General features: G+C 47.3%; 1 protein-coding gene across 1 annotated transcript; it reads left to right on the forward strand.

Annotated features, from left to right (window-relative positions):
- The first annotated feature begins 11,113 nt into the window (after positions 1-11,113).
- Positions 11,114-13,787, forward strand: LOC127759900 (uncharacterized). Its single transcript, XM_052284117.1, has 2 exons — positions 11,114-12,883; positions 12,989-13,787. Exons 1-2 carry the CDS (start codon positions 11,571-11,573, stop codon positions 13,212-13,214), a joined length of 1,539 nt encoding a protein of 512 aa, XP_052140077.1. The 5' UTR covers positions 11,114-11,570; the 3' UTR covers positions 13,215-13,787.
- Positions 13,788-14,087: the final 300 nt, after the last annotated feature.

A 14,087-nucleotide genomic window follows, 5' to 3' on the forward strand; every position in this document is an offset into this window, starting at 1 on the left:
AGACCGCCGTCGGCTCGGTCTAACCGGTTGCGGCTCTGGCGGCTCTGTATCGCCACCAAAAACCAGATCAGTGCAATAGACCAGTGGAGCCGGTCAGACCGGCCTTACCACGCCGGTCAGACCGGCTAACAGACCTGGTCAGACCGGCCTAAGGCCCACGGTCAGACCGCATGTCACTTTTCAGCTCAACCGACCGTTAGTAAAACGGCGATATCTCTTGACTCGGGTCTCGGAATTTGGCGTTCTTGGACTCTATGGAAAGCTTATTCAAAGGGCCATCCAAACCATGAAAAATACATCCAAGAAACACAACTTAAGTCAAGGATAAAGGGCTCACACTCCAAAGGATATCCACCGGACATACCCACAAGATGTCACTCACTCCTATTGGACATGCCCACTTATCTCTTGGTTTAGGACTTGAGAAAACTCATCACACTTGGTTAGACAAGCCCACAAAATGCACCTACATGCATATGAACTAATATGGCACAAGATCATCCACAAGCTCGCTTCATAGACCCCTCTTGATAGTACGGCGCCTATCTAGCAAATCCGGTCTACACCAAACACCAAGACCGGGAAAAGACTAAGAAAACATTCTTAGCTACATTATACCTTTGCCTTGCGCCATCCATCTTGGGGTCAAGCTTGAGCCGAGATCAACACTTGTGACCATCCGGTTGAACCATGTTTATGCCGAGGTCTTGTCCATCCTTTGTCAAGACTTTATTCTCATCACAAGTTTGACTTCATTCTTACCAACATGACGATGTCCTTGGCTTGGTGACCACTAACCCATGGTGTCATTCATTAGCCTCATCGTAGTGGGACCTATTCCTTTTCACACCTCAAAGGAGAACATTAGTCTCAACAAATCGGTTGTCATCCTTCACTTGATGACCAACCAGTTGCATATGAAAGATATGTATATGTTTGTTGAGTATTCATTAACATCACAAGTGTCATATACTCGTATGCAAGCTCAAGTGCAAAGATCCGATATAAATAATAGGTGAACAACATGGATCTAGAACATGCACAATAAATGTATAGGATTTGCTCCCCCTAAATATATGCATACAAATAAATATACAAGAGATGCAAGTGTATGCATAATTAGAGAATGACCAATGGGGGTTTATCTTATACATATAAAGAAGGCATATGTAGTAATGATGTAGACCAACATAAAACATATACCTTCATGATCTTCATGTTCTCAATGTAAATGAGACTAAATAATATAACATTCGAGTAAACATTAGTCTCACACTTATATATCAATAACATAGAAATCATATATATGAACCTATCAAAAAGTAGGAGATAAGAAGTGGTACATATCGTTTTATCTCCATGCATTTCATTCTTGTCATGATTAAGGTCCATCACAAAAGAATGCATGTCTTCCACATCTCATTATCGGGAAATAACCTAGTAGACAACTTATGCAAAAGAGAGGTTAATCCCATAAACATTGGTTTATCATCTATCACCAAAGTAACAATTACACAAATTGTTTAATCCAAGATCTTTCAATCTTTTCTCTCTTTGGTGATGGATAATAACCCGATATAAACAATATAGAGAGATGAGATGAAAAATGATTTCAAATCAAGATAGAAATCTTATAATAAACAAAATATAGAATAAGCTTCCCCTCAAGATGTGCATACATATGGATATGAAGGAACGCATATGCACATAATCAATAAAGATCAAATAGGAAGCTCACACTATATTTTGGATCCACAAGAGAGACCAAGTTAGAATATGTGAAGTTTAATACATACCTCTCATCATTTTTACTTTCATATCCAAATGAGACTAGTCAAAGAAAGGCTCATAAAAATGATTAGTCTCATATAGTTAGATTTGTCATTAATCACCAAAACCAAATTTAAGGCACTTGAACTTACAGTCCCATATGGAATTGACGTGGCGCTGACGTGACAATTCTATCCTTGAAAATAATAAAAATCGTTGGCCCCAAATGTTAGCTACATAGAAAAAATCATTTACAAATAGCTGGGGCCACGCGGGCCCCACATGTCAGCTAGAGAAATGGTGGGGCCCACGCGGCCCCCACATGTCATTCCTTCTTCCATCCCTCTTCTTCTCATCACGCTGTGTCCGGCTGCTTCTCCTAGCTAGCGCTGCGGCGCCGCCTCACGGCCATCGCTGCCGCCGTTGTCGTCGTTGCAGTCCCCGTCGCTGCCGACGGGGCGTTGTCATCGTTTTAGTCTCCGTCGCCGCCGACGGGGGATGAGGGAGAGGGATTGGACCCACGGCGACGAGAGGAGAGGGGAGAAGGGAGAATGAGGTGTCGCCGTCTGTGGGCTAGCCACTGGTTGCGCGCGGAAATCCACGGCGGTGAAAACATGCAACGTCAAACATAGCTTAACGGCAAATCCTGCGTTGTTCCCTCGGTTCAGAATAAATTCCGTCCACTTATTCTGTATCTGGACGCGTTCCCGTTCACATGCATTGCTTGAGCCTTGTGCGCGTGTTCTTGGATTCGCGTCGCTGCTTCGACTTAGGTGTGTAGACATTTTTAGGCGACATACCTCACATGTTAATAGTTCAAGTTGGTTGGATTGTCTGTTATGGTGCTACGAACTTCGTGTCTTTGGCATATTCTTTTGAGTATGGGTGAAAATGGTGACGAAAATTTCCATGGAAGCAATAGTAGAAAGTGACAAAATAAGAGAAGGAAACGAATACGATTTTATTGTTCTACCGACTGTTTCTCTCATTTTACCGTACTTACATGGAAAATGGTGTTGTCATAATACGATAATTAACATATTCCTAAGGAGACCGTTTCCCTTAATTATTGTGACGGTACGAATTACAATATCAATTCAAAAATAGACATCGTTTACACTCAACTTTTAAAACCGGATGAGCCCCCATGACTCACTCGAGAACGGTTTTGGTCATATATGGCTTATGCGTGGTAGTCCAATCAGCATAAAAAAATCAAAACAATTTGTGAGAGTCCACATGTCAATTATGCTTCTTCCTCTCTTGGTCTCCTCTTCCCTGACTCATCTCGGTCGCTATCGATCTCTGCCTGCCTCTCGCCCACCATCCGCAGTCCATCGCCTAAATCTTGCCTGCCTCTGAAGAACTACAATCCGCCACCGACATGTCACCCTACCCGCAGCATCAACCTTGGCCTGGTTCCGTCGAGCTCATGCAACGCCAAATGGAAGAGGCAGAGGCGAACAAAGAGGCGGAGGGAGAGAAGAGGTGATGAAGATGGCAACAAATGGACCCGAGCTCTAGTTGGATCTGTCACCGCCCCAAGCTCCACGTGGATCCGGCGTCACCTCAAGCTCTGTTTCCAACCGTCTCCATGTTGCAGCAGGTCTCTTCCCCGCAAGGCCATCTGACTTCGCCATCTCGTTGACCCCAACCTCAAAGCCAAGCCCTTGCCGCTTGTCGTCATCATCATCGCCGCCATTGAGACCCATCACACCCGAGGTTGAGGACGACGCTTCCGCCCCTCCCTGGGTCAGGGCCACTGTATCTTTCCACCGCATGAGCATGTTGCCGTCACTGAGACCTACTGCACCCGAGGCTAGGGGCATGCTACCTCCCCGACAATTGGGCTAGCGATTTTTTTTTTAGAAAATACTAGACTATCAGTTATGATAAATGTCAACGAGTGATACTCGTAGACCGGATGATTAGGGTATTGGGGTACGTTGGAACGAGGATCTACGTAATACGACATCAAGCGAACAGAAGACAAGGATTTTACTGGTTCAGACCCCTTATCAGGTAATAGCCCTAGTCCAGTTTTATATGGGATTAATATGGAAAAGCCACAAAATACAATAGGAGTAGATGGATCCGATGATACCGACGAGATCGTAATCGATAGACTCGACGAAATCCCCCGGTGACTTGGCTCCGTATGCTCTGGCTTTGTAGGCTGTGGTGGTGTATTGGCGATGAGATTCGATGCCTTGCACCCCTCCCAGGGGTCCCTTTTATACCGTTGATCATCTTGATCTCTAAGTAAGACTCGGAGACATTGGATCTCATATGATACAATGAAAGCTCTATCCATACCGAGTAGGACTTTGTAAATCACTCGACCCGTAGAGATATTTTCCATAGTCCGTGACGGATTCCTACGACGCATACGGAAACAACCCGTGTTATACCATACTCGTATATTCCATAAGTCGTAAAATAGGAGGTATGCCTTATTCGTAACCTTGACCAAAATCACTGTGGACTTACTTAGGGTTGTCATTTGTTCCGTTTAAATAGTCGAGGGTGTGAAATGACTGGTATTTGAGTTTAGGGGGTAATTCGATCAACCCCGCTAATTCAGGGGTGTCATTCGGACTTTTTTTTCTATATATAAATACCGTAATATCTATGATCCATATATATAAATACCGTAATATGTGCTTTTATAGCTATATATATCTATATATAAATACTCTTCAACCAAATATCACAAGCCCGAATATAATTGATGATATTATATAGTAATGTTAAGCTAAATATGTGCTTCTATAGCTCAATGTTTTCGATATTTATTAATGGTATTCATTTGATATTGAATTGTTTCTGTTCATACAATTTCATTTCCGACTTTCTGATATTTTGGACACTGTTTTCGTTTTGGGCCTTTTCATTTTCGATTTTGTCTTCGAAGAAATATGGTTATATTACCAATATAGTGAAGGTTGTTTGCATCCCTACTTCCAAACGAGAGGAAATGAAAACGCATATGTGCAGATATTATTGTCGTGAGGGTGTGTGGACACTGGAAGCCATTCAAATGAAACATGATATGCAGATTGAACAGCCATCGATCGAGGATAGGTGCCGCTGGGCGAGATGTAACAGGTACGGTGACTGGATCGTTTGGAGACTAGTCAGATAGGGTGTTTAACAGCATGGAAGATAAGAAGGGCAGGAGTGCAGGACGTGAGACAAGAGGAGGACGGCCGGGAAGGCGATAGCGAAGAGGGCCAGTGAGAATGTCCGGCAGACTTGGAGATAAGAGGGGTGGCGTTGGAATGTTGGATCGCTGGCACGATTACACACCTACGGCGTCCCTGTCAGCTGTCAAGAAAAAAAAAATGGCCAGTGATGTTCATAAGATCTCCACCTTTTTTTTTTTTGGGAAAACTATAAGATCTCCACTTATTCGGTGTAAGTGTAGATTGTAGGACATGTTTCATCGTCTCATGGGTAAGTTTTCTGATGATTTTGTCTACTTCAGGCTCGTATACTAAACAGATCTTAAACCTCTCCGTGCAATGTTTGGTAAGCTAGCTACAGCAAGCAGACAGTGCTTCTACAGTTCTACTGCACATCAGGACAACTGTAGCGGTACTGCGCGTGGAAACTTGCAACGTGGAAGACAAGGGATGTGTTGTTGGCTAGTGTGACCATTGCCTGCTGTTTAGAAAATATCTGACGTGCTAACCTTCGTATGCTGACTGCTGACTACCGAATAAAATTTCGATGTGAATTTCAGCTGTGAGAAAGCGAAAAATCTAGACTTGAGAGTAAAAGCTTGAAGGTGAACATGTCATATATTTCTTCTGTAATCTGTGTCTATGAGCATAAACTTGGTTTCTCATCTGTATATTCCGAACTCTAGTTATATCCTGCTCTTAAACTTATTGCCTGTAAACTTTGGCGCATGCGTGAAACTTGCCTGAATTTTATTCAGGGTAGCTATGAGGAACAATATGATGCAGCAGTGGCGGAGCCATACATTATTTAAAAACTATAACTAATTGGTTGTTGCTTTTGTCCAAAATTTACATAATAATTTAAGAGATTTAAAATTGATTTTTCAAGTCCTAGCTGTTCTAGGTCTGCCTCCACCACTGTGATGCAGAGATAGTAGTTTGAAGACAAATATCAGTAGTCAACAGCATCATCGGTGACACCATGCTTTACCATCGCAAGATTGAACGTCGCAAGTCGCAACAGCGAATTGCCTTTGAATCCATGCCGATCTGGAACTCGTTGGCACCATCTCACTGTCATTTCTTCCTCTAGCTGGTCGCGTTGAACATATGTTGGATAGCCGACCGACTGTGGAGTCGGGGTTTGCCGCATCCCGACCGCTACATTCTCTGTGATCAGCAGGATGAGAGCATTGATCATATCCTAGTCGGCTGCCCAGATTCAAGGCAGCTTTGGTGGTGGACTTTGAGAGCAATCGGCCACCCCAAACTGTCTGCCGGTGAATGAAGCTTCTTTTCACCAATGGATGTGCGATAGCAGAATGGTGCTAAGTGAGTCACATCATCGAGGCTTCGACACGGTGGTGACATTGGTAGCATGGATAATATGGAAGGAACGAAACGGTTGGATCTTCAATCAGCAGTGTAGATCTTGGGTGGATGTGGCCAGAGGGATGGTGGACGAAGCCTCTCTTTAGCGTAAAGCAAACCCGGCGATCCCTGCGCTGCAATTCAGGAGGGAGTTTGGTCGCCAAAATCAGCGCGAGAGATAGGCCTAGGATTGTCTGTTATTGTCCTGTATCAGTCCCGTGCTGTTTTTCTCTTTCAAATGTAAATAACTTTTATTTCTCTTAATGGAAACAAATGTGCTCCTTACATATTCCCGAAAAAAGGTTGACAATGTGGGTGCCTGCGGGTTGTGACACTACAGGATACCTAGTCAGCTAGCCAACCGCTAAACCCACATTATCCTCATCCAATGCGTCACAGTTATCTAGTTGATTATAGAGATAAATTAATTTCCTCTGTCCATAACTATAAGTATTTATAGGTTGTTTATAGTACAAATTAAGATTGAGAAGAAAAGAACTTTGACACCTCATATAAAATAAGTGTACCTGCACTATAGTGTGATTGTATTATAACTATATTTATAATTATAATAGATGTACGCGAAATCGGGATTGTTCACTTGGCTAGGAGCAGATGCCCGAAAAACCGAGGTTGAGATATCTGCCCCCGGCCTCGGCACACTTTTGAAAATTTTCAAACCTTGCTCGCACGTATCTTGATGTACATCCGATGGTCCACAAATTGGCACTTCTAAAGGTTTTCCAAACTTGTTCACACGTAGATACAAATCTGATGATCTGCAAATACCTTATGGTAAATTTTGGATCGGTACTATTGGTAGAAAACTAGAAATCTGGATCAAATAGTACTCCCGGTGTTTGGAACGAACTACTACAGCTACGGAGTAATACTTTTTGCGGTCCTAGTTATTTTCAAACTAATCCCTCTGTTCCCGCTGTAATTTCGTCGATTGGTTAGCCTTTGTTATGTTGATGAAAGCTTTCGCGCCCTCTTCAGGGCTCGGTCGTTTAATCCCCAAGATAAAGGAATTGGAGTAGATTGAAGGGAAATAAATACCCTCTAAATCCTTCTCAATCCTTTTGTGGGAGGGATAACCGAACATGGCCTCAGGAGGATAGCGAGGGAATCCATGTCTTCATCGCTCGTCATCACGTTCAGGCGGATGTACAAGATCATCAGCGACCTCTTCGCAGAGACCGGCTTGAGCGGTTCGCCCAGAGCCGGTGCACCACCGCAGCTGCTAGATCTGCTATTCATGTTGTTCTGTGTAACGCTGCCAAGCTCAGGCGAGCCGGTCATGCACCTATCACGCTTTTAACGCCATGATAGCCAGAAAGAAGAATTCTGAGCAAGGAGCACAAATACGGAACGACTGCCGTCCACATCGCGAGGGATACATGTAATCTGAAGATGACAAAGCCTACTCATGTCGCCAACTGTTAAAGGTCGCCTGATCTATGTCAGTGTGCGGCTAATACGCAGCTACTAATCAAAAGTAATCATTTTGAAGTGCCATCATACGTCTTATTCTTTGTGTGTGTTTTTTTTTTCTCTTTGCAAGAAATAAAATCTTGCAGGTAACAACTCTTGCAGAACTATACTAATTTATGACAAGTTCAGATCAAGTTGAGGTAGTTCTTGCAGGTAACAAACTCTTGTAGAACTATACTAATTTATGACAGGCTCAGATCAAGTTGAGGTAATCAAGCATTTCTGGTTCTGCATTTCAGTGTTCATGCGGTAGAAAGTGGATTGAGAAGTGGGGAGTATTCAAACTAGCAAAGGCTACGGGAGTTGCACCAATCACCCAATTTTGATTCTGTGGGCATATATATGCTTCGTTGGAGATATCGTTCATATCTACCAGGTCGATGCTACTGTCTGTAGTGACCGCGGAAAAGAAAATGACATGCAGGCAAGGATCAAAACAAAACCTTCTACTGGCCATATATATGTTGAGATCCATCAATAGGTTGATCGATCAGGAAGGAGACGGAATTTCTCTGCAACCACACAAAATGCTGGATCTCTCTTTGATATCTACTGTTTGTCCGTAAACTTTCCCCAAGTAGATTCACTCCATCCCAAAATGATTGGAGGGCTTGAGCAGTACTACCAAAAATGTTGGTAGAAGAGTAGGACAGCGCATCTAGACGAGAAGACACCCTTGCTGAAAGTTCAGAACAGATACATGGTAAGCTCGGCGTTTTAAACCTGGTTAATCGGAAGCACTCACTGATCTAGATTGAAAGACGCATGAATCCAACCATGCGTATCTACCTTCGAGTTCAAAATCTGGGCCATCCAACTGATACTGTCGTGAATCAGAACAACGCAATCGAGCCAACATCAAATCGTTGCTCCAGGGCCCATCAGGAGGAAGAGAGCGAAACAATCAAAATCACTGAGGAAGGGAAGTTACTTGTACAGAAACAATCAAAATCAACTTGCTGCAAGGGTGTGCACTTCTACTTTCTGTTTCTTTCTCTCCCTTTCATTCCATTACAAGTAGCACTTCGATCCTTAATTCGTCTCTGCCTCTCTCCAGAAAAAAGAAGAGTAATATGAATATATGCATTCTGGTGTCATTAATAGGCACCATGTTCCCGACATACCACTGTAAATATGAAAAAAAAAACTGAAGAGTATAATTGGGAGGAGGGGAGAAGAAAAACAACCACCAGGCGTCTCCGTCATCAACAAGGAGAGGAAATCCAAGTTATACTCGTACAGTGATGGCGATGCAACTTGCACACCCTCGCTTGGCGGCTAGCCGTGGCTCACGTTTCCGCTGTCGCTCGCGCGACGCCGAGGCGAGGCGGGGCCGGGCCGCGGGGGTGGCCCAGGCGCGACCTAGGACTGGTCCTCGCGGCCGCTCGCCACAACGCCGCCCCCGTCTCGACCGTCCAATTCGGGGGCAAACCACCAACCGATTCCGCCGGGGCGATCGAAATCTCCTCCGACCCGTTTGGCCGGGTCGATCCCAACATCGGCTCGATGGGAACGTGGCGCCCATCGGGGCCCCCCTCTCGACGCCCTCCCAACCGTCCGTCCGCTCGTAAACACCCCCCACCCCCCAGGCCCGAGATATTTTCCGTTACCGTCTCGGCGTCTAGCTAGGCGCACCGTGTCGCCACTCGCCAGCGAGCGGAAAGGTCCGAATCGGATGGGTGCCTTTCGGGAAAAAAAATTGCCGAAACGCGCGTGCGTTCCGAACCGTGCTGGTGGTTGGTGCCGTGATGAACGTACGAGGTCCGCTTGCTAGGCGCTATCATCAGTTCAGCGTCAGTGTCGCGATTTGCAAGGAGAAAGTATTGGTAGAGGTAGAATTTTAACTCAATCATTTCTACAACCGGTGAACTACTAGGACACGGAATAAGAGACGCTAACTGGAGGTATCTCCAAAAAATGTCAGCTCAGGCGTCGAGTAGTGAGCCGCATCAGCATCACCACCACCGTGTTGCACGAGAGCAGCACCGGTGGGGAGGAGATGTGCAAGCGTGAGGCCAGAGTGGAGTGAAGCCCATGCGCGACTTCACTGTACAGATGAGTCCATGGGCGACCATGGGGGCGGGCATGACTTGCCTAGCGCAGTGTGGTGACCGATTGACACCGCGGCTTAATGGCGGACACGTGTGGGACGGGAGCCGCGGAGGGAGCAACAAAAGCCTCGAGGCTTCACAGTTGCAGCGCCACCGCCGCAGCTGTTGGCACGTGAACAGAGGTGGACACGTTTGAGAGTTGCTTCTCGTCTCTTTTTTTTTCTTGCTCTTTCAAGTTAAACCACGTGAAATGAGCTGAAATGTCGTTCTTTACTACATACTGTACACTGTACTAGCTGCTCTGGTCAAGCTTTAGCCGATTATGTACTTCGTGTCAAACGATCAGCAACTTAAATGGCTATATTGATGTTTTGGATACAATATGCAGTAGCAGTTCTTTTAGTTATCCATAAATAAATTTTTAAATGCTTAGTTTAAAAATATTTTTAAAATAGCACGTACAGATTTTTCTTGAAAAATATGAAACGTGCTAGCCTTATAGCATGCACAACCATCAAAGCATAGGCCAAAAAGCAAGGCTTGAGAAAACCAGAGGCACTACGGTGCATCATCCTTCCTTGAAATGGAATTCTATGCTTTGGTTCCAAAAAATAAAAATAGTACTTGAAAGTACAGAATATACCGGATTTTCAACATGCATAACTATTAAACCAAAGCCTAAGCTATAATTTGACAAAACCAAAGATATTATGATACGCCATCCTCCTTTGAAAACGAACTTGAATGCTAAAGCACGATACATTCATAATTTCATAAACTTATTAGACTATTATAGATTTATTATAATAAAAAACTATGGTTAAAGTCGTATATTAAAGACTGTAGAAAGCCTAAATGTCAAAAGTAAGTATTGCATTTTCTTCTGAAGGGAAATAAATTTTATTGTACAATGGCAATGTATAGCGGTTAAAGGTTTCTTGAATTTTCTAATATAAAAGGAATGGCCCAAATAAACAAGTTTTTTCCTAAAATAATTCTGAGATGTCTTTCTGGAAAGTATATTTGGCTTTTTTGCACACTTATGAATAATAAGTAGGAGACAATAAGAAAAAAGTCACAGAAATTCGGGGTGGCCATACCCAGCACACACGTTGATGATGAGAGAGGGGAGCCGTACAGGAGAGTGAGGCGGTCTACGGATTCTTCGGCCGCACACTCATGCAATGCATCCGGGTGGCACGCACGAAATAAATAGGCAAGGCCTCCCTACACGCTCTTCGTCTTCTCCCATCACTCTTCTTCCCTCTTCACTCGCTACTGAACACCATCTCATATTTTTGTTCTTGATTTTTTTTTCTCTCCCCCCCCCCCCCCCCCCCCCCCTCCAAAGTATATACTGCTTGCCATTCGTATCTCGAGTGTGTGGGCGCCTAATTTTGGCTCAAGCCTATATTAAGGAGGGGCGTACCGTATCGTTTCTATTTTGTTTCGTGAAACTGGTGTCACCGGTAGCGGCAGTAGCAGGAGTGCTAGATCCTTCACGAGCTGCGTGGGGGTGGTTGACCAGGACACGCCTCCCGGATCCTGAAATAAGGCCACCGCTCGTTTCCCCCTCCCCCTCTTCCTCTTCCTTTGCCACCCCCTCGCATTTAGCCAGCCTCCCACGGTTGTGGAGCTGTGTGGGCCATTTCCCAACCGTCGCTCCGGTGGGTGGCCGGGAGGGTGGTCGCTGCGACCCATGGGCATCCAGGTCGCGGCCGTGACGTCGTCGCCATGCGCCGTCACGACGTCGTCGTCGTCGTCGCTGTCGCCTTCGTCGTCTGCCGCCGCGACGACGTCGCGGCGGCATGGCGTTCTTGGAGGTGTCAGGCTGTCGAGAGGGCAGTCGTCGCTGGCTAGCTGGAGCGTCGGTATGACCCGCCGGCGCGCCGGCGGGCACCAGATGGCAAGGCGCGCTCTCAGCGCTAGCATTGACAGCATCGGGAGCGACGGCGGGGACGACGAGGAGTTCTTGCGGAGGATTCAGGAGCTGGCGGTGGGGCTGCACCCTGGCGCCGCTGGCTGCGGGTGGCCGGCGAGCGTGGAGCGGAGCGCGAGCAGCGTGGGGTTGCCGCTGTCGCTGCGGATGCTCAAGCGGAAGAAGCAGCAGCAGCAGCAGCAGGGCCGGTGGGACGAGCGGCTGATCGACTGCGCCGGCGAGTCCGCGCGCGGCGCGGTGGGGCGCGCGTTCTCGTCGATGGTGCTCATCATCCGGGAGCTGCAGAGCTTCACGCTGCAGATGCGGCAGGCGCTCTTCTACGAGGACCTGCAGCGCGTGCTCGCGCGCGTCCACGCCGAGATGCACGCCTCCTTCGTGTGGCTCTTCCAGCACATCTTCTCCGGCACCCCCGCCCTCATGGTCTCCGTGATGCTTCTGCTCGCCAACTTCACCGTCTACTCCATGGGCGACAGCGTCGCGGCCGCCGCCACGCTCCCGCCTCCCCAGCCCCCCGCGGCGACTGTGGCGATGGTCGACACCCAGCACGCGGAGCAGTCTCATTCCCACCAGCGGTTCGACCATGCCTCGCTCAAGACGTTGTCCATCGGCCGAACGGCCTCGGTGGGTGGCAACAGCGGCGGCGGCGGCAAGGTGCGGCCGGTCGCCGGGGCAACCGGCGACGGTCGCTCGGACGAGTGGTCAAATCGGCAAAGCGGCGCGGTGTTGCCGCAGGATGCGTCACAGGGTACGCCGGGAGCTGGCGCGGAGGAGGCCGTGCCCGTGTCAGAAGCAATGGCCGTGGAGGAGACAGAGGACGAACTGGTCATCTGGAAAAGGATAGCCGATGAGGCTACCAGGATGCAGGCGAGCGTTCGCGCCGAGGCGCTGATGGACCCGGACACACTGGGGCAGCTCGTGGCGCCGGTGGAGGCCAAGCTGGACACGGAGGACACGGCGGAGTTCGCGGCGACGGAGGAGCTGTACGAGCGAGCCGTGTCCGAGGAGCCAGACAACTCGCTGCTGCTGTCCAACTTTGCCCAGTTCCTGTACACGGTGCAGCGCGACCACGATCGGTGAGTTGCTGCGCGCCACGTCGCCAGCCGTTCGACGAAATGGCCGCCGGGGCCTCTTGGGGTTTTACGGGCGCTGACCGAGGTGGTGGTTTTGCGCGGATGCAGGGCGGAGCACTACTTCAAGCGGGCGGTGCGCGCGGAGCCGGCGGACGCGGAGGCGATGGGTCGGTACGCGACTTTCCTGTGGAAAGCGCGCAATGACCTCGCGGCCGCGGAGGAGACGTACCAGGAGGCCATCGCCGCCGAACCCAGCAACTCGCACCACGCGGCAGCCTACGCGCACTTCCTCTGGAACACGGGCGGCGATGACACATGCTACCCCCTCGACTGATGCGCGTGCATGCGCCATGCCTCCGCGATCCAACACCTCCCTCCCCCAACAAAACTCAACACACACAAAAAGAAGCAAAGGATATTTTTTTACCACACTCCAAGAACAAGACGCACTTCTCCACCCTGCACGTGCTTGGCCGACCACGCCGCTACACTACACTACACTACTACGCGCTAGTAGTACAGATTTTTTCTTGTGGTTGCTCGTCTCGCGGTGAGCCGGTGAGTAATATTGGGGTGATCCGCGGCGTACGTGCTGCTGCTTCCCTTTCTGGAAATCCGGCGAGCGGGGCACTTGGCCGGAAACGGCGGGAGCCGCGCTAAAGCTGGTGTGATCGATCGAGTTCGCTGCTCGCGGCCCTACGGGTTTGCCAGTTGCGTTTGCCCGAGGGACCCGTCCTATTGGCACGGATGCTTTGCGGCGTCATGGAGAGAGATGAGAGTTTGCTGTGTTTACCAGTGGAGTGAATACTGTAATACAAGTGCATAGCAGCAATCCAATTTGCAACCTGTAATTGTGCAGACGAATAAGAGGCTCTTTTTTTCCGCACCAACTGCGGCTTGCACTTAATTTTCTCTTCAACTAGCATGGTAGCACGCGCAGATTGTGCGGCTAGCATCATTATATTTTCTCTCATATAATAGCATATATGTTTTTTCAATATATTATTCAAATATATTAAAATAACAACATAATTTTAAATTTTGCAATAACTTGTAATATTCATATTGTATTTTATATACGTGTTAGTTATTAATAATTTTTAATATCAAATTTTAGTTATTTGTAAATTATATATATTCCTATATGGACTCTAGACTCGTCTTTTAATATTTCTTTTTTTAAATTCCGAATTTTCTGTAAATTGTA

Source organism: Oryza glaberrima, chromosome 1, assembly GCF_000147395.1.
Source record: "Oryza glaberrima chromosome 1, OglaRS2, whole genome shotgun sequence".
Classification (NCBI taxonomy): Eukaryota; Viridiplantae; Streptophyta; class Magnoliopsida; order Poales; family Poaceae; genus Oryza; species Oryza glaberrima.